Source organism: Lutzomyia longipalpis, chromosome 1 (genome assembly GCF_024334085.1).
Source record: "Lutzomyia longipalpis isolate SR_M1_2022 chromosome 1, ASM2433408v1".
In the NCBI taxonomy this organism is placed as follows: Eukaryota; Metazoa; Arthropoda; class Insecta; order Diptera; family Psychodidae; genus Lutzomyia; species Lutzomyia longipalpis.
This window is the reverse complement of record NC_074707.1, coordinates 40385506-40407997: the sequence shown is the minus strand read 5'-3', so window position 1 is coordinate 40407997 and position 22492 is coordinate 40385506. Positions and strand designations below refer to the sequence as shown.

Here is a 22492-nt window from a genome sequence, read left to right as displayed (position 1 = left end):
AGTTTTACGAACAGGCTTAAAATAACCAAACGAACAAAGAACTCCTTCATATCGTTTTACACAGTTAATTTATTTTATTTTACACATTAATAACTTTGCAATCTAATGCAACAAACATTATTGTTTCAGTATCTCGATTAATATGTTTTTTTCTTCTTCTTCTTTCTCTCTTCATGACTTCGTGAGGAAACTTGCTCCTTGAGATGATTTGATGGGTTTTTTATTCATAATTTCTGGAAAAAAAAACATTTTTTAAAGATTTTTTTAAAGTGAAAATTGCATAAAAATTATGATTTAGTGAGGTTTGTTTGTTTTACTTACACGACGCGGATGGTGTTGGTGAATCCTGATCCCTGTCGCCATCCTGTGACGACAATCACTGGATCTCCCTTCTTGATGAATCCGCGTGAATTGCCAAAGTTCATGCCGAACTGCACGCGAACGTCAACGTCCTTTAGCCAGTCGCTGAGGGCTTGTTCTGGAAGAACGAAAATATACTTTTTTGTAGCATTTATTTATTTTTTTTTTAATAAGAATTTCTTAGAATGTTTCTAATAAATTATATGAAAAAAATATTTTAAAAAGTCTGAAAAATATTCTATTACGGCCAGGAAATTTTTTTTAGTTAGAAAAATGATCAATTTGGTCAAAAAATATTCCAATTTCCGGGACATTGTTCCATTTTGTCAGAAAAAAAAAACGAGCATTCTCCTGACCAATACAGAACATTCTTCTGACAAAAATAGATTAATTTCCTGATCAAATTGAAGATTTTTTTTTGCTTAAAAGACTAATTTTGTAAGCGAAAAAAGCCTTCAGGGGTTTTTTCCTCTTTGTAGTTTAAATACTTTCTTGATAAAATTAAAATTTAGAACAAACATAATTAGGGTTTTTTTTTAGAACTAACAAGGAGAGGACCCCAATCTTGGGAGCGGGATCGGGACGAAACCTGTGGGGTTCGATCGGTTCGATAGAGCATGGTCAAGTGTTAAAACAAAATGGTCTTACTTTATTCGAATAGGCCTTCAGTCCTTAGAAATCTAGGATTAAAGTTTTTTGTCCCTTAAAGTTTTACGGATTTTTTTTTAAATCTTTTTAGAAAGCTCTAAGAATCGCGAGTTAAATCCTTTGTACTCTATTCCTCTTGAAAGCCGGTAAAATAAGAATATTTTTAGATCTATTACTAAGGAAAATATTCTGAAGAAAACTTTTAATTTCTTCTAAACATCTTTTTTTTAATTTCTTCAATTTTTTTTAAATTACTCTTTAAAATATTAAATAAATTCTTTGTTTAACATTACTTTTTAAATATTCAACTGTTAGTCGTGCTCAAATTAAAAAACAAGAAATTTTTTAAGTTCTAACAATTAGAATGATTTATAATTAAATTTTAATGCAAAATATCTCCATTATTCTTTTCGCTTTTTTTTGTTTAATTTCAATCTTTTATAAAAAAAAAGAATCTTGGAATTTCTTTTACGAAAAGAAATCGAAAGGTTTTACAAATATTACACCTACCGTTAGAAATTAAAAGGAATAAAATCTAAATTCAGTAAAATCCGATTCTTACCTTCATAAATAAGTGGCAGGATTCCGCGGTAGAGGTGGCACTGGCGGGCTGTCTGTGGGTAGCGTGTCACGGCAATGATGGGACATCGTGGACGGTACTTGGCTGCAAGATGAGCCGAGCGTCCGGATGTTGTGATCACGATAATTGCCGCAGCGAGACGCTTACTGGCCGCCTCGACGGCTGCAATGGCAACAGCATGGGCAGACTCAAGGGGTGTCCCGGCCTGACTGACGAGATCCTGGAAGAGGTTCTTCTGCCACAAGGCTGCTTCGGCCTCCTTGGAAGTCTTGGCCATGGTGAGGACACACTCAAGCGGATACTCTCCCTTTGCCGTCTCCCCGGACAGCATCACGCAGTCAGCACCATCGAGAACAGCATTGGCCACATCGGAGATTTCTGCGCGTGTTGGGCGCGGCTTCTTAATCATGGATTCCAGCATTTGTGTGGCACAGATCACAGGTTTCCCAGCCTAAAGAAAAAATAAATGAAATAATAAATAAATTTATTAAACAGGGGCGTAGCCAGAGCCAAATTTTAGGGGGGGGGGGGTTTACTTTTGAAATTGTACTAGTATTGTATTAGTCATACTGTCTTAAAATCTCTAAGAATGTTATAAATTTTCTTTAAAAACTTTTTTTAAAGAATTTCTCAAGTTTTCTTAAGCAGAATTTAAGTTTTTTTTTAATGAAAATATAGCATTTTCTTAGTTTTTACAATCGAACCTTATAATTTCTTTAATCAGGCTGAAACGGTTCAAATTTATATTTTTCTAAGATTTTTCCTGATGGTTTTCAGGCATCTAAATTAGTAAAAATCATCGAAAAACATGCATTTCGCTCGATTAAACCTGAATTAAAAAATCATAAGTGTCGCCTTTAAAAATCTTAAGTTTTTTTTTTAGAAAACTTGTAAAATCTTAAGAAAAATTAAGAAATCTTGAGACTGACTTAGTAGAAAATTTTACTCCCTAAGAAAAATTTAAGATTTTTAAGCTTTCAAGCGAAACTTATGATTTCTTAAGTAAATTGAGCAAAATGCATTTTTCGATGAGTTTTTCTGATCGTTTTGAGGCATTGAAGTTCGTAAAAATCATCACAAATATGCATTTTCCTCGATTACTTAAAAATCTTAAGTTTCGTTTAAGAAAACTTAAGATTTATTAGGAAAAAATATGATTCTTAAGATTTTTCTTAACAAATTTTAAGCAAACTTAGAGAATCTTGAGAAAACTTTAAAAAATTTAACAAAACTGAAGTCTTTCTTAAGGAATCTCAATACTGTCTGACTAGTGAATTTCACCCAGGATCTTAAGTTTTTCCTTAAGGATTAGTAAGAAATCTTTTGAAAACTTATTTTTAAGAAAACTTGAAAAGTCAGTTAAAGTCCATTTTTCTGATCAGTGAAGTAGAAAATTAAAATTTTTGTGGCTATTAATAGTATTTTGCTATATCTAAATTCTTGTTTTTTCTTTTAGACATTTATTGATATTTAGTAAAATGTTGTGAATGTTTTGAAAAAAGAAAAAATGAGAAAAAACGATCCAAAAATTGAAAATTTTAGTGATTCTTCTGATACTTGGTTAAACGCCCCTGTTATTAAATTCTTTCTGTCTCCACCCCTATGTCCTCATCCCTGCGGGGAAGCCACCCGAAGAAGCCCCATAGAGTCATTAATTTATATTATTTCTTTTTCCGCTCTCTGTCTCTTATGGCCCATTCGGTGATGGATATAATTTTGGCGTGAACTTCTGTTGCTATTTATAGCATGTTAGAAGTCAAAATTCTCTTGCTTTTGGCTCTTACGTACGTACTGAATAAAATGAAAGTCAATCATAACGCGTCCAGTTATTAAAGTTGGTATACCACAACGCGGATGGGTCAGTCTATGCGTTGTAATTTAATTTGTGAGTAGAATAAGTAGGCAAAGTTGATTTTTTTTTATGAAATTCATCAATATGAAAGATAAAAATGCACATATCTGAAGTTCTATTAGACCTACAGAAATTTCTTGACTAGTTTTGGAAAGGTATTAAAATAGGCTATAAATTGACATAAATTTCAATGATTTTCAAGGTCACCTCTAGAACACAAAATGGAGGATTTTTGTTTCACAAAAAGAGTTTTTCGTATTTTTCGTCCTGAAGGAATGGTTCTAGAGGTTTCTGATGCTCTAGAAAGTTGTAGATAATTGCAAAACCTTTAATTTGATACCAAATTGAGTCAAATCGGACAAGCGGTTCAAGAGATATGGCTCTTAGAACTTTTCAAATTCAAGAATTTTTTAAATGGTCATATCTTCTAAACGGCGACATAGAATTTCTTCATTTTCGGACTGATGCAAGATTATTAGTCCCGCTACAACATATCAAAAATTCAAGGAAATCTATGATTGGGATTCGAAGATATTGCCCAGTAAAGTTAAGCAATTTTTGTTTTTGTTTTTAGCGCCTCTTGCGGCCATTTTTGGAACTTGAAATGTTCTAGACAGTTGTAGGGCTTCTTGAAACCTTTCATTTGATACCAAGGTGGTCAAAATCGGTCAAGCCGTTCTCGAGTTATATCGAAAAAACACTTTTTGCTTTAGGCCGCCATATTTGCTAAACGGCTTGACCGATTTTCAAGTATAAATTATCGATGAAAACGTCTCACTGAGCACTACAACATACTAAAATTTCAGATTTCTAGCTATAAGGGGACTGGTTGATGGTATTTCAAAATGGCGGACGGCGGCCATCTTGGATTTTGAAAATGCGAAAAAATGAAATTTTACACCCACATTTCTATAGAAAACTTCAAACCGGAAGTCTCTATCTGTTACCGTTCTTGAGATATAAAGCAAAGTTTGGGCGACCGGCCGGCAGGCCGGCCGGATCAAAAATTTTCCACCACCATTTTCGTAATGTGGGATGTCTAAAACGTGCTCATACCAAGTTTGAGCCCGATCTGAGGTGGTCGGTTTTTCCGACGATTACAATACTTGGTATGCCACGATTGTGGTATACCAACTAATTACATGAATGGTCTTCATGGTCATGCAATTTGGGATTTTACGCAATCAAAATGACGCGAATGATGCCCAATTTGGGATTATTTAATTGTTTTTTTCAATCCCCTCTTACGGGAAGTTCAGGAGGAAGTGAGAAAGTGAGAAGGAAAGAGTTCTTGATAAACTTACCCGATTGCAGCGAGCGATCATGGTTTTCTGGGCCAGGAAGACCTTTTCCGGTGGAATTTCAATACCCAAATCACCACGAGCCACCATAATGCCATCGGAAGCCTCAATAATCTCATCGAGATTCTGCATTCCCTGTTGATTCTCAATCTTCGAGATAATCTTGATGGCCTTCCCCTTCTCCCCCAACACCCCACGGATCTCCCGGAGAGCATCAGCATTGCGAATGAACGATGCGAAGATTATATCGACGCCCTGATCAACGCCAAACTGCAAATCAGACTTATCCTTCTCGGAAACAGCTGGCAAGTCCACGGGGACTCCCGGGAGATTCACCCCCTTGCGTGACCCAAGAACGCCACCATTCTCAATCGTGCACGTCAACGTATCCCCGGCAATTGAGTCAACAATCAGTGAGATAAGACCATCGTCGACAAAGATGCGATTCCCAGGCTTCACGACATTCACAATGTTGACGTAGTCCACGTAGATCTGATCACCATTGCCCTTCTCCAGGAAAGCCGTATTTGTCGTGAGCTTAATCTTCCCACCACGTTTCAGCTCAACTTCAGCCGTTCCGCTGCCATCGAGGAGTCCCGTACGGATTTCTGGGCCCTTCGTGTCCAGAGCAATGGCCAATGGGAAGGCCATTCCCAGCTTGGCTGAGTAGTTCTTAACGGCTTCCCGGATATTTTTAATGGTATTCGCGTGATATTCATGCGATCCGTGGGAAAAGTTCAAACGGGCAATATTCATCCCGGTCTCCATCATCTTCTCCAGCATTTCGGGGCTATTGGAAGCCGGTCCAATGGTGCAGATGATCCCCGAGAGACGCACAAAGGCAGCCTTGGAATCAATGTCCAGGCTGCACATGTGCTCAAGGTGATTTACGGACTCGGCTGTAGTCATCTTCTTGCCTCCTGCGCTCATCTGTTTAGAGTGAAAAGAATTAAGAAAACAATATTATTATTTTATGAAAAATAATTTATTTATTTAAAAATAAAAATTTTAATATTTTTCCAACGATTAGTTTGATTTTTGACGGTAAAATGGAAAAGTTTAGATCAGGAAACAATTCTTTTTATTCGGTTAGATTATTCTTTTGATCAAGAGAACGGAAATTAAACAATTAAAAATTAAATTAAAAAAAAATCAATAAAAATTTTTGAAAGTTTCTCAGAATCGTCTAAAAGTCTAAGACTTAAACTTCTCCATTTTACCTTTGCAAAAAGTTTTGAAGTGAAGTGAAAGATAATCCCTTAAAACCAAAAACAAAATGTTAAAAAAATAGAAAACTCAATACACCGATAGAAAAATAAAATTATAAAAATTGATAATTTAATTCATGCTATAATGATCGACAGAATGACACACAAACAAAGCGATGTGCGTAAAAGGAGTTATCAAGAATTAATAATTAAAAACTCTGCATTAATCAATATTTGATAAGATTTTAATAAAGATTAATTTTATTATTAAAACATTTTAGACAAAACACATCTTAGAGTTTTTTTTTATAATTTTTTTTTGTAGAATAACTGGATAAGGAATAAAAATTGTTTAAGGAAAGTTCTTCAACTTAAAAAAAATTTTTCTGTTCCATAAAGCCAAAGAAATTCAAAAGTCGTATAACTTTTTGCATAATTAAAGATTTAGTCAGAAGTTTAGCTACGACTTAAGTTTCAAATCCGAATAAAAACCTATAAAATTCATGATTTAAGTAATATATTAGTTTTTAAAAAACAATTGCAAATGAGACAAAAAAAGCAGAACGAAACAATTAAAGACTTTTTATTTAATGATTCTCTGTCTTTTAAAATTCAAAAATCTACACAAAAACTTTAATTATTTTCTTAGGAAATAAAAATTAACGAGATTTTTCTTTCATGAAACTTTCCGCGATGAACTGTAGAAGAGATTTGATGATGAATTGTGATGGATTTTTATAGCTGTGCCTTTTAGCATGACGTTCTTTTAATTACTAGTTAAGCTTTCAGGTTGACCCTGAAAAAATCTTTGGTTGGAAAATTGTGAAAGATTTTAATTTTCTCTCATGATTTTCGAGAAAATTCACGTAATTTTCACTGAAGAATCTTATCACGCGAACTCTTTAAATGAGATATTAAAAGTAAATTTTTAGCTCATGAAGCTACTGAAGAAAAATACTTAAATCTTTGAAAAAAAAAAATAAAGAAATATTAGCCTCTGATAGGCTTTTCCAAAGCTGAAATTTATGTAAAAGATAACTCCTGTTAAAGCTTTAAAAAATGCCCTTTTTTTTTAAGAAAATCGTCTTGCTGACGTTCTTAGGAGAACTCCACTCACACAAAATCAAATAGAATTCTCCATGCATTTATTCAATGGCTCATAGTCAATACTTCGGCATGAAATCAAGTAAATATTTACTGGGGAACCCCTAATCAAACTTCATCAATCTTCTTGAAAACTTCGTTCATATAATGCAATGGAGACGCTTGGTAGTTAAGAAAATGTATTTCTACCAACATTTACTACATATAACTTGCAGTGGAGGCGCCTGGTAATGTCCTAAAAATCTCTATTTTAGTGCAAAAAGTAACCTTGAATAAAACAGTGGAGACGCCAGGTTTATTATTCCTTTAAAACTTGTCAAGAAAAAGCCCCCAAAAACCTTGATCTACATCAATTTTAAACCCATAACTAAAAAGCTCTACACAAAACAAGCTTTTTTACTACAAACATAGGGGAGACCGGGGTAAAAATAGTCATTTTGGAATTTTCAAATGTCAATTTCTCCCAAAATATAAATCGGAAAAATCGGAAAAAATTAGGGTGCAAAGCCTTACCAACCTATAATTTTTGACAGTAATTTGGAGGTTATCCGATTAGTACTTTAGGAGTTAAAAATGAAAATAGATTTTTGGCCCATTTCCCAAACTTTTGCGTATTGAGAAAAACGCGTTTTCCGAACATTTCCTTCAGCAGTTTTCCCATCTGATAATTTTTCTCACTATCTGGATTAGTGCAGAAAACATTGCCAAGGTGTATTCTTCAATAACTTTTAATGATTTTTCTCAACAATTTTTTGAATCAAAACATACCCCTTGGGGTAGATCTAGTCATCCCATGTAAATCATATGGGAGATCGAAATTTTTGGCATATTTTCTATTCATTTGTTGCAAAATGGCGTGTTTGAGAAAATCGCAAAATTCTCTATTTAGTGCGTATAAAAGTGAAATTCCTTGTCGCGGATCAAAAGGTGAGAAGTTTAGCTATCAACTACTATCAATCTCTCAGGTGGAAAATCTTTGGAAATGTCGGAAAATTCGACCGACTTTATTTAGCCTACTGGTGACTATATTTACCCGCCGCGTTTAAAAATAGTCAGAAGCGGAAGGGTTTAGGAAAAGCTCGAAAACTCATATTTCCCGTGGAGATAGAGAAAAGTGGTCTGAGACAAAGTTGTAGGCCAGGAAATTTCCTATAAGAATGACCTATCGAGGAAATTTTTTTGCCCTTGGGGAATCCTGCAGATAAGGATTTACGCAAATTGACTATTTTTACCCCGGTCTCCCCTAATTGAAAAATAATCTTTTGGGTCGCTGAGCATACAAAAACAACTCCAAAAATCAAATCCCTTGAAAACTCTAAACAACTTTGCCCTTGAGTAGTTTAAAATGCTGACCCTTCAGAAATAATAAAAACGTATCAAGATTAAACTAACTAAATCCATAAACATTTCTCTCTCTATCTTTGTTTATTTTAAAAACAATTACTTCTAATCTTTCAAATAAATATTCCGCGGAAGTCTTATTGGTTGCTAATATAGAGGTGGTATGAAAAAAATCATTCTACGATGCACTTTATTCGCCCATTTGTCTCACTATTTCGACTATGTAATTTACGTAATCCCCCCGGTATTACGTAATAATAATTCGGCTTTGCAATTAGCTACAATTAGCACCATATAGGCAACTTTTACCGAGATTTTTTTTTGCTCATAATTGCTTATCAGTTGGTTTTGTTCTCGTAGAACTTTTTGATATGGTTGTGATGGGATTTTTTCTTTCTTTCTTTTTTCACGAATATTTGACGCTCTTTCTCCTTTCATTCGTGCGTGTGCCTATTTTCGTCGTGCATTTTCACGCGAACCGATTTTATGTAAAAGAGAGAAAAATAAAAGAGCATCAAACACTGAGAAAAACCGTTGGGGAAATTATTTTCCAACATCGCGCACGGTACACTTCCCCTTCGAACAGTGTGTCCTTGGTGAAGGACGATGGTGTTGTGGTAGAAAATTGATTTTTTCACTGAGAGCCTCTTGAGTCTTTTTTTTGTGTTGGATTGGTGAATAAAAGGCAATGCGAATAAGAAGAATTGAAAAAAAAAAAGAAACTAAAAAAAATGACGAAGAAGGCACAAAGAAGTGATTCAGAGAACTTTTTCAAACGGAGGGTTCTGGAAGGAAGATTTCTCACAGGGAAAAAGTTAGAGGCTGTATATATACCTGCTCTTCAGCCCCATCGTAGGCACTTGACCAAACCATCCTGACGGCTTTGCTGGTGCACTTGCAAGAAAAGCCACTGGGGGGATTTTTCTCGGGAGTGCCCCAACGGTGGGTCGTGAAAGACTTTGCGAGAGACTGTGGAAAATTTTCAGAACCACACACTCGCGCACTGTTGCGAATTCTCGGCTGTACCGGTGTCGGTTGCGGACTACTCAAGAGCACCGACTTGAACAACGATTCGCCTTCCGCGACGACGCTGACTCGGGTACGAAGCACCCCGAAGACAGCGTCGGTTCTCCCTCTGCAAATTAACGTCTTTGCGCACCTTTTCCCCTTTCGCGAACAAATTCACGTTTCGCGCCAACTTCGTGATGTTTTCTCCCACCCTCAAGCCACCTTTCCTCCCCTTTTACTAATTAATTTGGTACTTTGCGTACGATGATCTTTTACCACCCTTTAACACCCTTCTTGTCAATCAATTTCTTTCAGTGTGCACTTGAACACCCCGCGAAAGCTCAAAGCTGAAAGAACTTTCCCACCTCTCCCAATTCTAGAGTGCACCCAAAATAGAGATTGCATTGTTGCATAATGCATGCAGTACAGCTACCCCTCACGCACGCACGCATGCGCAACCCCTGCATACTATTAATTTTTGTAAACATTGAGACATGATTCAAATGGAAAATTTTTCCTTTCCACGATAAGAATTATAGAGAAATTTGGGCCTAAAATAAAAACTAATATTTACTGAAAATCTAAGACTTAACTCTGTCAGAGATAAATTAGCAGGTGTTGACGTTTTTTTGCAACTGATAAGATGATGGAGACATTATTTTGATTAGCCAAGCATTTTGTGGAACGCAGAAGAGATAATCGCAAAATTCACACTAAATTCGCTAAATTGAGATAAGGAGCTTTCTTGAGAATTCATTGACTTATTTGGACAGACACAAGAAAGCTTCAGTGAGAAGGGATTCGTGATAAGATTGAGGGGAAAGAAAATTTATTGTTGAGCTGGTTGAGCTAAAAATACAAGAAAAAGTGTTAAAGAGAAATATTCAAAGATTAAAACAGAAGAGAATGACAGAGAAAAGAATTTTGCACTGTTAGAGAAAAAAAATATGTAGGAAATTAATTTAATGAGATTTTGGTTACACGAAATAAATCGAAAGTTGTTTATATGACGAATAATTTGATGAAGAATAAGGCAATAATACAAATATTAATTAATTAATTAATTAATTATGGATTAATGGAGAAAAAGAGAGAAGCTCAATTGTGACGTCATGGTTTACGTTTCTGAGCAAAAATCTTTATAGATACAATGGAAATTCCAATGGAAAATGGGAAATTTCTTTGTGGATCATATTTAATCCTTAACACACTGACGACGGGTAAAATACTTCCCAAAGGTTTTTTACGCGACATGTAACAATTAGTCACTGGCGTCCAGAAATGTTACCCGGTGGGACCATAGTGTGCTTATGTTCTTCGCACGTTATCAGAAAATATTTATTTGAGAAGAATACTCATTTAAGTGAAACACAAATATTCTTTTAATATAAAATAATCGAAAACAAAACAATAAAAAAAGAATAATATTCAAATTAAAATAAAATTTAAATTTCAAAAATCTTTCTTTAAAATTTCACTATAACTGTTGTATGTTGAACATCAAATTCAAGCTCACAGAACAGTCAGAGGAATAGTTTAAATGGTATGATATTGGTGAAGAGAATTTTTTGGACATATTTGGCATTTTTTTCTCATTCCAACATAACCGCACTTTTATATTTACGTGGGAAAAAGTCAGATTTATGGGATAATTTCAGTGAAAATCTCTCAGACGAGTTTCCTTTTTGCTATTAAACATTACGTAGCATTTTTTTATCACAAAAATTAAATTGAGGTTATGTAAGAGGAAAATTTTCTTTTCGCAAAATATATAACCTAACTCACCTAAAGTTTTATGCAATGAAGATTTTCAGCTACAAAACACTTAAAATTAAATTTAAATGTAAATTTTCAGCTAGAACATTATTTTATAGCCTTAAGGGAAACTTCTGGAAGCTTTTCTTTGCTAATTTATTTCATAATTCTCACTTTTTTCGGGCACCAGAATAAAAATTAGGTTATGTTGAAACGAGAAAATATACCAGATATGTCAAAAAAAATTGCTTCGCCATCCGTTCTGAACCATTTTGAGAATTTTCTAGCATTTACATTATTTTATATTAAAAATAAATGGTAATGATAACGTGAACGAGCAGGTTGATTTTTTTGTTCTAAAAATTCTGAAAACTTCATAATACATGTATTTAGCTAAAATCTTCTCTGTGACAGAGCAATTAAAGAAAACTAGAATATTCTAAATATCCTTCTACTTATTTATTGTTTTTTTTTTAATTTTTGAAATTTTTTTTTCCCCTGACATATTTTTCATATTTTTTTTTTATAGGATAATAGTATCTAAAAGAATGTTCTATTCGTTCTATTGTCAATGTCAAGATTAATAGAATAGAATATTCTAGATTTCCATTTTCTTGTCACATCAATCTCAAATCATTTCAAATTGATTCCAAATCATGTCAGAAATTTAATAAATAATAAATTTATTAATCATATATGAACACCTTACGAGTCAGCAATCAAAATTGGCTGAAAAAATGTTGGAGAAGTTTTCCTACCGGGTAAATGTCAAACGCAAAAAGAGTGGCAAATTGTTACAGCGTACAGAATTGAGAACTGTCAGTGGACGCCGATGTGCGTCAAGCCGTCCAGGATGTGTTAATTATTTTTTTTAGCAGTCGAAACAAAATTATTTCACAACAGTTTATTGAAATCATAAAAAAAGAAGAATTTTCAAACGATTATACAATGTCAAACGTTGAATAATGAAACGTCAAAGTTAGAAAAAATTCAAATGTTAAATAAACGTTATTTAAAGAAATCATCAAATGTCAGAAACGAAGCCTCAAATGTCAAAATGAAAATTAATAACCATTAGTAAAAAAAATGTCAAACTTTTGAAAACAAAGTCAAACATTTAAAAGAAATGTCAAGCGTTAGAAAGAAATTGTTAATTGTTGAAAAATAAACGTCAGATGTTAATCGTAAGTTGTTAATTCATATGGTACAGCCTTAACTACATTTTTTATCCATTTTCAATACTTTCAGATTTTAGAATATGAAAAAATAAATAAGAACAAGCTTCTAACGTATCTCGATTGATTCATTAAATAAGGATTTGAGGTTTAAATTTTTATTTTAAAAAATCTTTGGACCTGAAGAAGATCCATTCGAAATCGAAAAGTTAATAAAAGTTCAACAACAAAAAATAAAGCCAACATTGCAAAAAATATTCAACGTTCATTTCTTCCGTCATGAGTATAATGAGCGGCTGTGCTCACAACATTCCTTTTCTTAAGTCAATCAAAAGGCTAAAAATGCTCTTCTTTTCTATTTTTAAAACCCACCACAGACTGATCAGCTGTTTCCCACGTGTTATCGCGCTCATGGCCCACTCTCAACCATCACAATTTTTTTTATTTGGCTGATAAGAATGCTTTTTTGTGTCTCCCATGGAAGCGAGGATTTTTACGATTGACTCCCGCTGTTATCGCAATTTAATTTGTAAACTTTTCCCCTCATCATCATGCCCCAATTTCGGCACCGCTCGATAAAAGATGTACAAAAAAGCTGTAATAGCTTTTGTATATATTTTACTATGTACTTAGTTGTAGACAACTTTATTGCAATCCACCTGATAAGATAGTGACGACATGAGCCTTTCTTACACTGGTGCTCTCGAAATGAGAGGAATTTTTCCATTGCAGATTACTAATCAGGCTATATGGAGGCTGAAATACGATTATTCTGTCATTGACACCGAGTTTTAGCTGTGTTTCTTTCAGACACAGCTTTTGTGTACCGAGCAAAATCGAAAGTCGTCAGATCGGGCTCAAACTTGGGATGAGCACGAATTAGGGTCCCCACATTCCAAAAAACGTATGCGCCAAAAATTTTTTTTTCCGGCCGTCCGGCCGTCCGTCCGGCCGTCCGCCGTAGTTCAACCATAAATTGCAAGAGAACGGTAAAAGATAGAGACTTGCGGTAAACGGCAAAGTTTAAAAGTCGACTGGAAGACGTCCGATTATGACGTCAAATTTTACCCCCCACCCCCCCGTCCGCCATTTTGAATAACCTCAAAATTTTGTTTTCGCTATATCTCAGCCGCTATTATAGCTACAGGGCTGAAATTTTGATATGTTGTAGGGGCCATCAATACCTTTCCAACGATACCTCATTTTCGAAAATCGGTCAAGCCGTTTAGTCAATATGGCCGCCACAATTTTTCATCGAAAATCGACCATAACTCGAAAACGGCTTGACCGATTTTGATCAACCCGGGGTCAAATGAAAGATCTCAACAAACCCTACAACTCTCTAGAACATCCGAAGTTTCAAAAGTGACCGCTAGGGGGCCAAAAATCGAAAACAAAATTTTCGATTAGTTTTCGATGAATATCTCGAAAACGGCGACATAAATTTTTTTCATTTTTAGATATGTTGTAGCTGACCATATTATCTAGCTTCATGCCAAAAATGAAGAAAATCTATGGATCCGTTCTCGAGATATAGCCTTCCAAAGTTGGCATGTCATATCTCGGGTTCTACAAGTCCGATCTTGATCAACTCAAGCGCAAATGAAAGGTTTCGAGAAACCCTACAAATGTCTAGAACATTGCAACTTCGAGAAATGACCGCAAGAGGCGCTAAAGTCAAAAACAAAGTTTTCGAAAATTTCGAACTCGAATTTTTCGAAAATGGCGACATAATTTTTTTTTCATTTTTCGATATTTTATAGCTGACTTCAAGACCTTTCAAACAAAAAAAAATTTATGAAAATCTATGGATCCGTTCTCGAGATATGGCCTTCTAAAGATTTCTTAGGGTATGACTTTTCAACTTTTCCCGACTTTGCGCGTATTTAAATTAATTCGCGTTCTAGTTTGCTCTCACAAAATTGGTACACTGAAAGAAACACAGCTCCCGTAAGCTTGGTCAGCTTACCAGTACATTTCTTTCTGTAAAGCAGCCTGATTGTTGCTTTATAAATCATTTTGCAATATTTGCGTGATAAAAAGTTTTATTTTTAAAATTTATCAGTTAATTCTGAAGAAAATTCTTCACGAGGTTGTTCGCCTTTAGAATCTTTAAGAATTATATTGAATTTCTTTTTGTTTAAATAGAGAAGAACAATTTGAATTTATGACTCAATGCGTGGAAGGATTGGAGAACAAAAAAAAAACGAATTATATATTCAAAAAAAATGGTTTTATGGAGATTCTCGCTACAAATTGCGATAATTTTGCGCTCTATCGCTCAAGTGATGTCATCTTCCGTATTTGATTGAACATCCCATTGAAATTATCTTTGCAAAAATCTATCAATTCCGCTTGGAAAAAAAAATTCGCAATAACTTTGTCTTTTGATACAGAAACCATGAGTAAAACTCTTTGACTTCCAAGTAACCTCTAAAAAAGGTTTACATTCACCCATGTATGTGTGTTTGGTATTGGATAAGGTTGTGTAGTGTTAATTTCTACACGTATGTAAGTATCTCAATGAACGGAAAAATGAGCTGAAAAAAATTATGCTCACAGATACATAGCTAAAAAAAAGCCGCGAGAATAAAAGATGGAGAACACGAAGCACATTCATGATTCACAATACATGAGGAGAGTTTTAAGGTTTATTTTCACAGACAATCGCCATTAAACCCCACCTCATTCTCTACGCAGAAAAGGTAGAAAATTACATACACAAAATGATATTCAATGTAACTGTTGTATTTCGGTCTCACCTGGGAATGTACGTATGATTAGTTTAAAGGGCTCCAGGATATCTCAGACTCTGTCGCCAAAATTCCTCAGGTGCACAGGAGTAAGAACACTGTGTTTCCAAAGCCGAAAATACACAAAACTATTTATTTCAGGTATAAAATATAAATTTAACAAGAGAGTAAATCGCCGTGCGTGTTGACGTTGCACGTATAGAAAAAGTGTGCTCACCTCGTGGTAGTGACTTGGCGTATCCGGTGGATCATTTTGAGATGAGCCACTACGAGGTGAATGGCGCTAGTCGCGCATCCCGCTCTTGGGCGGGAATTCTAAACATCCACATAACACCTCCCCCCTAAGGAGCGGAAGGTCCGTCCTGACGATCCTCTCGGTTCTTGAAACGCTCGCTGATCCTGTACGGTCGTGCACGCAAGCGACGGTACAATGGTGTAGGTGGAGCTGGACGCTCAAGTTCCGGGGAATGATCTGGAGTAGCTGGATTATCCTCAACATCCTCACTTTGTCCCGCGTTGCTTCTTTCAGGAGTAGTCACTGTGTCCTCATAAGGCGTCGTAGCAGAATCCTCAGTGTCCGAACTAATAGTGATAGCAGATTGCGGTGGATTGCTTTGCAGTGACATACGCGGAGATGGTTGTGGGGGTGTAACTCGTGGCGGCGTTGCACGAGAAGGGCCAGCTATTGGTGATTGAACTTCGGCAGGTGGATCTTTCGGTGTCTTTTGTGGAGTTCGAGAAGGCTGTGGAAGTACAGGAGTCTCAGAAGCACTCGATCTACGTGAAGATTCTGGCTGTGGCGAGTGTTGAGGCTGTACTTGAGAGAGTAATGGCACGGAAGAGGGTGCAAAAATTGGCAAATCCGACGATGATGTATCAGCAGGTGTGTCTGGCGTCTCACTAAAACGGCGCTTGAGTTGATTCACATGAGACCTGATGATGAGTCCATCACTGAGCCGCACATTGTAAGTAACCGTCCCACGACGTTCAATGATTTTGCCAGGAACCCATTTCCATTTGCCTCCTTGTGCAAATTTCTTCGCATAGATCTCCTCCCCCTTCGAGAAGGAACTCTGTTTCGTGCCATGCTTCTTATTGTAGTCTCTCTCCATCTTCTCATTGCGTTGCAGGGGCTCCTTGGGACGCTCTTTCAGGAGATCAAAGATTGTACGTACCTTGCGGCCGTACATAACTTCTGATGGAGATTTCCCTGCAGGCGCGTAATCATTGGGAGTCACACGGTAGTTGGCCAGAAATCTCTGAAGTGCCGTGTCTATTTTCTGCGCAGATTGCTTTTCCAGGGATCGCTTCAGAGTATCCACTAGACGTTCGCACTGCCCATTGCTTGCTGGGGAGTAGGGGCAGGTGCGAATATGCTGTATTCCGTTGAGACGACAAAACTCTTGAAACTCATCGCTGACAAATTGCGTCCCATTATCACTAACGATGACTTCCGGAAGACCATGTCGGGCAAAAACTTCCACAAGCTTCTGAATGGTGATAGTTGTTGTCGTTGAAGATGTACGGAATACTTCTGGCCATTTCGAATAAGCGTCGATGACGAGCAGAAAATAATCTCCCTTGTACTTGGCGTAGTCCAAGTGTATCCGTTGCCATGGGCCAGTGGACAACGGCCATGATGCTAGATTGGTCTTGACAGGGGACCGGGATGCGGTGGCACAATCGGAGCAGTGGCGCACTTTCGTCTCAACATCTTCATCCAAGCCTGGCCAAAAGACGTAACTGCGGGCCAAGGCTTTCATGCGTGACATGCCAGGGTGCGCCTCATGAAGCTGTGCGAGAATCTTGCTCCGGAATGTTTCTGGTACCACCACACGGTCCCTGTAAAAGACACAATCTTTAATAATTGACAAAGCATCACGTATCTTGAAATAACGAGCTACTTCCCGAGATTTGATGGACTTCTGGGAAGGCGGCCATCCACCCTTTATGTATCCAATCAACAATTGTAGGTCCCTTGAGGCAGCGGTAGCGTCCTTGATCATTTGAAAATTCACAGGCAGTTGGGTGGTCACTTCCTGGACTACCACGTTGTCGTACTCCTCATCGAGAATTTGTGCAATGATCACCTCATCGTCAGGTTGCCGGTGATTGTTGATAAGCCTGGACAATACGTCAGCATGCCCAAAACTGGTGGTGGATGTGTATTTGATGGTAAAATCGTATCCCAAGAGTATGAGGGCCCATCTCTGGAGACGATTCGCGGTGTGAACCGGTATGCCCTTTTTGCTACCAAAAATGGACAGTAGGGGCTTATGGTCGGTTAAGAGCGTGAAGTTCCGGCCATAAATGAAACGGTGGAATTTCTTTATAGCGAAAATAATCCCAAGCGCTTCTTTCTCAATCTGGCTGTACCCCATTTCTGCGTCTGTCATCTTGCGGGAGGCATGGTAGAATGCCTTCAATGTCCCATCAGGATATTCGTGGTATGCCACGCAGCCCATAGCGTGTGATGAAGCGTCCGAAGCTATGGTGATAGGCAGATGTGGGTCGTAGTGCGTAAGCAGCAGATCGGAAGTCAGAATTTCCTTGAAGCGAATAAAAGCTTTCTGACATTGTTGAGTCCATTTCCATCTAGCATTCTTCTTGAGGAGGTCGTCCATTGGTTTGCGTAGTTCACTCATGCCCTTCACAAACTTTCCCCAAAATTGAATTGCCCCCAGAAAGCTACGTAGTTCCTGGACATTTTTCGGAGCAGGCATCCGTTTAATAGCGTCACATTTGTCCGGATCTGGTCGCAAACCATCTTTGTCAGTAATCACACCCAAAAATTTAATAGAATCGACAAAGAGCTTACATTTCTCAAGGCGGACACGGAAGTTGAAATCCTTCAAACGTTGAAAAACGGTTTTGAGTGTCGAGAAATGCGCTTCTGGGGACGAACTTGCGACACAGATATCGTCGAAATAGCATATCACATCCGGTATTCCTTGGAGCATGCGCTCAACCACCTCTTGAAAAATTCCGGGCGCGCTTTTGATGCCAGGTGGGAGGCGATTGAACCGGAAAAGTCCTCGGGGAGTGTGAATAGTGAGGAGATTGCTCGACTCAATATCCATGGGCACTTGTAGATATGCATCGGACAAGTCGATGTGGCTGAAAACGCTCTTGTTTGACAAGCGGCTGAATAAACTATCAGGGTCGGGAATAGGATAGTTATTCATTTCAATCGACTCATTGAGGCCACTTGAATAATCGCCACATATCCGGATTGTTCCATTTGATTTGCGTGCCACGACGATGGGTGCGGCCCATGGGGAATATTCGACTGGAGTAATAATCCCTGATGACTGCAGACGCTGCAGTTCTTCGTCTACCACTGGCAGCATATGAAAAGCAACCGGACGCTTTGGGCGAAAAATGGGTTTCAGGTGGATGGAAGCAGTGATGCGTGTACATTTCCCGATCTCACGTCCAAAAACTCCCGGAAAAGATTCCCGGATTTCCTTGACAGCGCTCGCCGTGTCAAAGTCTCCTTGGACAGCGTGGCAGTAGGCACTCGGTGCTACATCCCAAAGACCGAGTTCAGCGATCCACTCGATTCCGAACAAATTCGACGTTCGTCCACCCACGACCATACAACGCCCACGAATTTTCTTCCCACGGAGTACAACATCGCAATCAAATTCGCCGAGTATGGGCATCCGATTGGACTGAGCATCCGTAACGTTCATGGATGACTCTCTGAGAAGAGGCTTTCCGAGCTCCTCCCAAGTACTCCTTGATACCAACGAAACATCCGCGGCGCAATCCAATTGGAATTCGATAAGACGCCCATTGATCCGCGGTGTTAGAAATTTTCTACCCCTCGGGTGAGGAGCATAAACTACGTTGGTGTTTGCTGATGATTTCTTCTTCTTGAAAAACTTCTTCTTGCCCTTCCCAGTGCTTCCTCCGTTGTCCTGAGTACGTTGAGGTGGGCAGTAGCCCGACTTGTGGCCGATTTTCCCACAATCTTTGCATTTTGTATTCGTGTGGGTACAGTCACGCACCCAATGCATGTCGCCACACAGATAGCATGGACGTGAGGGGCGATCAGATTGTGAGTTGGTGGACTTACGGGTCTTCTGGAGAGCACTGACATTTGCAGGGGTGATATCCAGGCGGGCATCCTTCTTCATATTCGAGAGTCGCTGAGCTTCGTCGATCAAAAACTCCACGTTGATCCTGTCGGCGGGCTCAGTTTCAAGGCGTGTCAGCAGCTGTTCCCTTACAAAGATATGTTTGTCACTTTGTATGCTGATACAGAAAATCAAGGCCTTGAACTGATCCGCTGTGCACTCAGCTAATCTAAAATCCTCGCAGATGCTGTTCACAAGCCCTCCATGCGTGGCCCAGTCGACGGATTCCTTCATCACGAATTGCAGACATTTGCGACGTGTACTGAAGAGAGATTCCCCTTTTCCAAAGAGCTTTGTGAGTCTCTGGACGGTGTCATCGAAGGGAATCGTGGCTGGGTCGACGGGGCGCAGAAGATTGGAATATCTCGCGTAAGCTGCGTTGTCCAGTCTGCGCAGGAGGAGTCTTACTCGCCCTGGATCATCGAGATTGCGACCATCCTCGAGAAATGTGGATTTGTATCTGCCATACCACACATCGAAGGTCATATTGTTTTCCGGAGCATAGGTAAAGGGCGTAATCGAGCGCGCCAAAGCATCAACGGAGACTTCGGAGGCCCCATGACCTTCCGTTTTGACGGCTCCGCTTAACCTCATGTCGATCATCCGGTTGATGGCATCAGTGAGCTCCGCAAAAATCTCGTGGTTCGACATCTCGTTCGCCAGTGTTGTATTTCGGTCTCACCTGGGAATGTACGTATGATTAGTTTAAAGGGCTCCAGGATATCTCAGACTCTGTCGCCAGTGTTGTATTTCGGTCTCACCTGGGAATGTACGTATGATTAGTTTAAAGGGCTCCAGGATATCTCAGACTCTGTCGCCAAAATTCCTCAGGTGCACAGGAGTAAGAACACTGTGTTTCCAAAGCCGAAAATACACAAAACTATTTATTTCAGGTATAAAATATAAATTTAACAAGAGAGTAAATCGCCGTGCGTGTTGACGTTGCACGTATAGAAAAAGTGTGCTCACCTCGTGGTAGTGACTTGGCGTATCCGGTGGATCATTTTGAGATGAGCCACTACGAGGTGAATGGCGCTAGTCGCGCATCCCGCTCTTGGGCGGGAATTCTAAACATCCACATAACAGTAACAAAATGTTATATATAGATATATGGCAACTATCGGGATTTATACTTACCCACTGATAAGACGACTAATTGCAATAAAAACGCCTCTAGCTAAAAAAATTGGAGTTCTTGCAAAACGATAGAAGGTTTTTAGTTACAGCAAGCACTATTTAATCTAAAAAAAAACTACTGTGCACTTAAAAAATACTTTTTTTTTGTTGTAAATTAAGTAGTGTAAAATACAGAAACACAAGCTGATTATTTACAAGAGAAAGAAAAAATTAAGTAGAAAAAGGAATAAATTAAAATGGCAAAAGACACTCCAACACAACATACCTTGGAAAAAAGAGATCTTTTAACGAATTTCTACACAAATCACAGAGATGATCTCACACGGGTTCTCTTTTTAAATACAAATTAAAGAACTTTCCTTTAGCGGAATGAAAAAAAAATGCAATTTTAGAGCAGTTTTTCTGAAGCAACGATGCGTCTTAACTGAGAACCCGTTGTTATGGAACTGATACGAGCCCACAGAGCACTACACAACTCTGTGCTTCTCACCATTTGACCGCGGAATCTTGTTTTTGAGCCTTTAGTAGTGTGAGAATGGAGATAAGATTGTGAAATTTTGAAATGAAAAGTACGTAAGTTACAAAAGAATTTCTAATGTTACTGAAATTTATTTTTAAAAAAATATGGAGGCGCCTGGTGGTGCAAGAATTTTTTTTAATCTTGTGGGGGACATTCCGCCTGGTTTATAGGGATGGGATATTTTTTTGGGGGAAATCCGGCATTTATTCTCGAAGCTTTCGTCCAATATTCACGCTTCCTTAAAAAACTGTGGATAGGCTTTTTTTTTATTAAAATTATTTAAAAAATAATTTTTAGCGTTCTCTATTGAATAAAAAAATGTACTGGTAAGCTGACCAAGCTTACGAGAGCTGTGTTTCTTTCAGTGTACCATTTTTGTGAGAGCAAAATAGAACGCGCAAAGTCGGGAAAAGTTGAAAAGTCATACCCTAAGAAATGTTTGGAAGGCCATATCTCGAGAACGGATCCATAGATTTTCATAAATTTTTTTTTGTTTGAAAGGTCTTGAAGTCAGCTATAACATATCGAAAAATGAAAAAAATTTATGTCGCCATTTTCGAAAAATTCGAGTTCGAAATTTTCGAAAACTTTGTTTTCGATTTTAGCGCCTCTTGCGGTCATTTCTCGAAGTTGCAATGTTCTAGACATTTGTAGGGTTTCTCGAAACCTTTCATTTGCGCTTGAGTTGATCAAGATCGGACTTGTAGAACCCGAGATATGACATGCCAACTTTGGAAGGCTATATCTCGAGAACGGCGACATAGATTTTCTTCATTTTTGGCATGAAGCTAGAAAAAATAGTCAGCTATAACATATCAAAAAATGAAGCAAATCGATAATTGCGTTTTCGAGATATTCATCGAAAACTCATCGAAAATTTTGTTTTTGATTTTTGGCCCTCTAGCGGTCACTTTTGAAACTTCTGATGTTCTAGAGAGTTGTAGGGTTTGTTGAGATCTTTCATTTGACCCCGGGTTGATCAAAATCGGTCAAGCCGTTTTCGAGTTATGGTCGATTTTCGATGAAAAATTGTGGCGGCCATATTGACTAAACGGCTTGACCGATTTTCGAAAATGAGGTATCGTTGGAAAGCTCTTGATGGCCCCTACAACATATCAAAATTTCAGATTTTTAGCTATTACAGGGGCTGAGATATAGCGAAAACAAAATTTTGAGGTTATTCAAAATGGCGGACGCGGGGGTGGGGGGTAAAATTTGACGTCATAATCTGACGTCTTCCAGTCGACTTTTAAACTTTGCCGTTTACCGCAAGTCTCTATCTATCACCGTTCTCTCGCAATTTAGCGTTGTACTCCGGCCGGACGGCCGGACGGCCGGAAAAAAAAATTTTTGGCGCATACGTTTTTTGGAATGTGGGGACCCTAATTCGTGCTCATCCCAAGTTTGAGCCCGATCTGACGACTTTCGATTTTGCTCGGTACACAAAAGCTGTGTCTGAAAGAAACACAGCTAATATAAATGTTGGAGATTCGGTCAATTTGCAAATGTTGTGGGAGTCAAAACGCGGGATCTGACCTTTAGAAAATACTCTTTTATTATTTTTGCGACGTTTCGGAGCTTTATTTCTCCTTCCTCAGGCATTAATAA

The 22492-nt window shown here is 38.0% G+C and overlaps 3 protein-coding genes across 7 annotated transcripts in view; 1 reads left to right on the top strand and 2 right to left on the bottom strand.

Moving 5' to 3' along the window:
- LOC129787307 (DNA-binding protein RFX2) overlaps positions 1-22492 on the top strand; it is an 865065-nt gene that overhangs the window by 27792 nt on the left and 814781 nt on the right. The gene's annotated exons all lie outside the window — the stretch shown is intronic.
- On the bottom strand, positions 52-20858 carry LOC129787323 (pyruvate kinase-like). 4 transcript variants are annotated; one of them, XM_055822850.1, is made up of 6 exons: positions 20630-20830; positions 20365-20421; positions 4745-5671; positions 1571-2039; positions 322-478; positions 52-233 (listed from the first exon to the last, which is right to left on the bottom strand). In XM_055822850.1, exons 3-6 carry the CDS (start codon positions 5669-5671, stop codon positions 221-223), a joined length of 1566 nt encoding a protein of 521 aa, XP_055678825.1. In that variant the 5' UTR covers positions 20365-20421; positions 20630-20830; the 3' UTR covers positions 52-220. The 4 variants fall into 4 exon arrangements, with proteins under 4 accessions (XP_055678825.1, XP_055678826.1, XP_055678824.1 ...); XM_055822851.1 differs by having other exon boundaries at positions 20365-20404; XM_055822849.1 differs by lacking the exon at positions 20365-20421 and having other exon boundaries at positions 20630-20858.
- Positions 15427-19878, bottom strand: LOC129791171 (uncharacterized protein K02A2.6-like). Its single transcript, XM_055829249.1, has 2 exons — positions 17904-19878; positions 15427-17837 (listed from the first exon to the last, which is right to left on the bottom strand). The coding sequence occupies exons 1-2, from the start codon at positions 19876-19878 to the stop codon at positions 15427-15429; spliced, it is 4386 nt and encodes a 1461-aa protein (XP_055685224.1).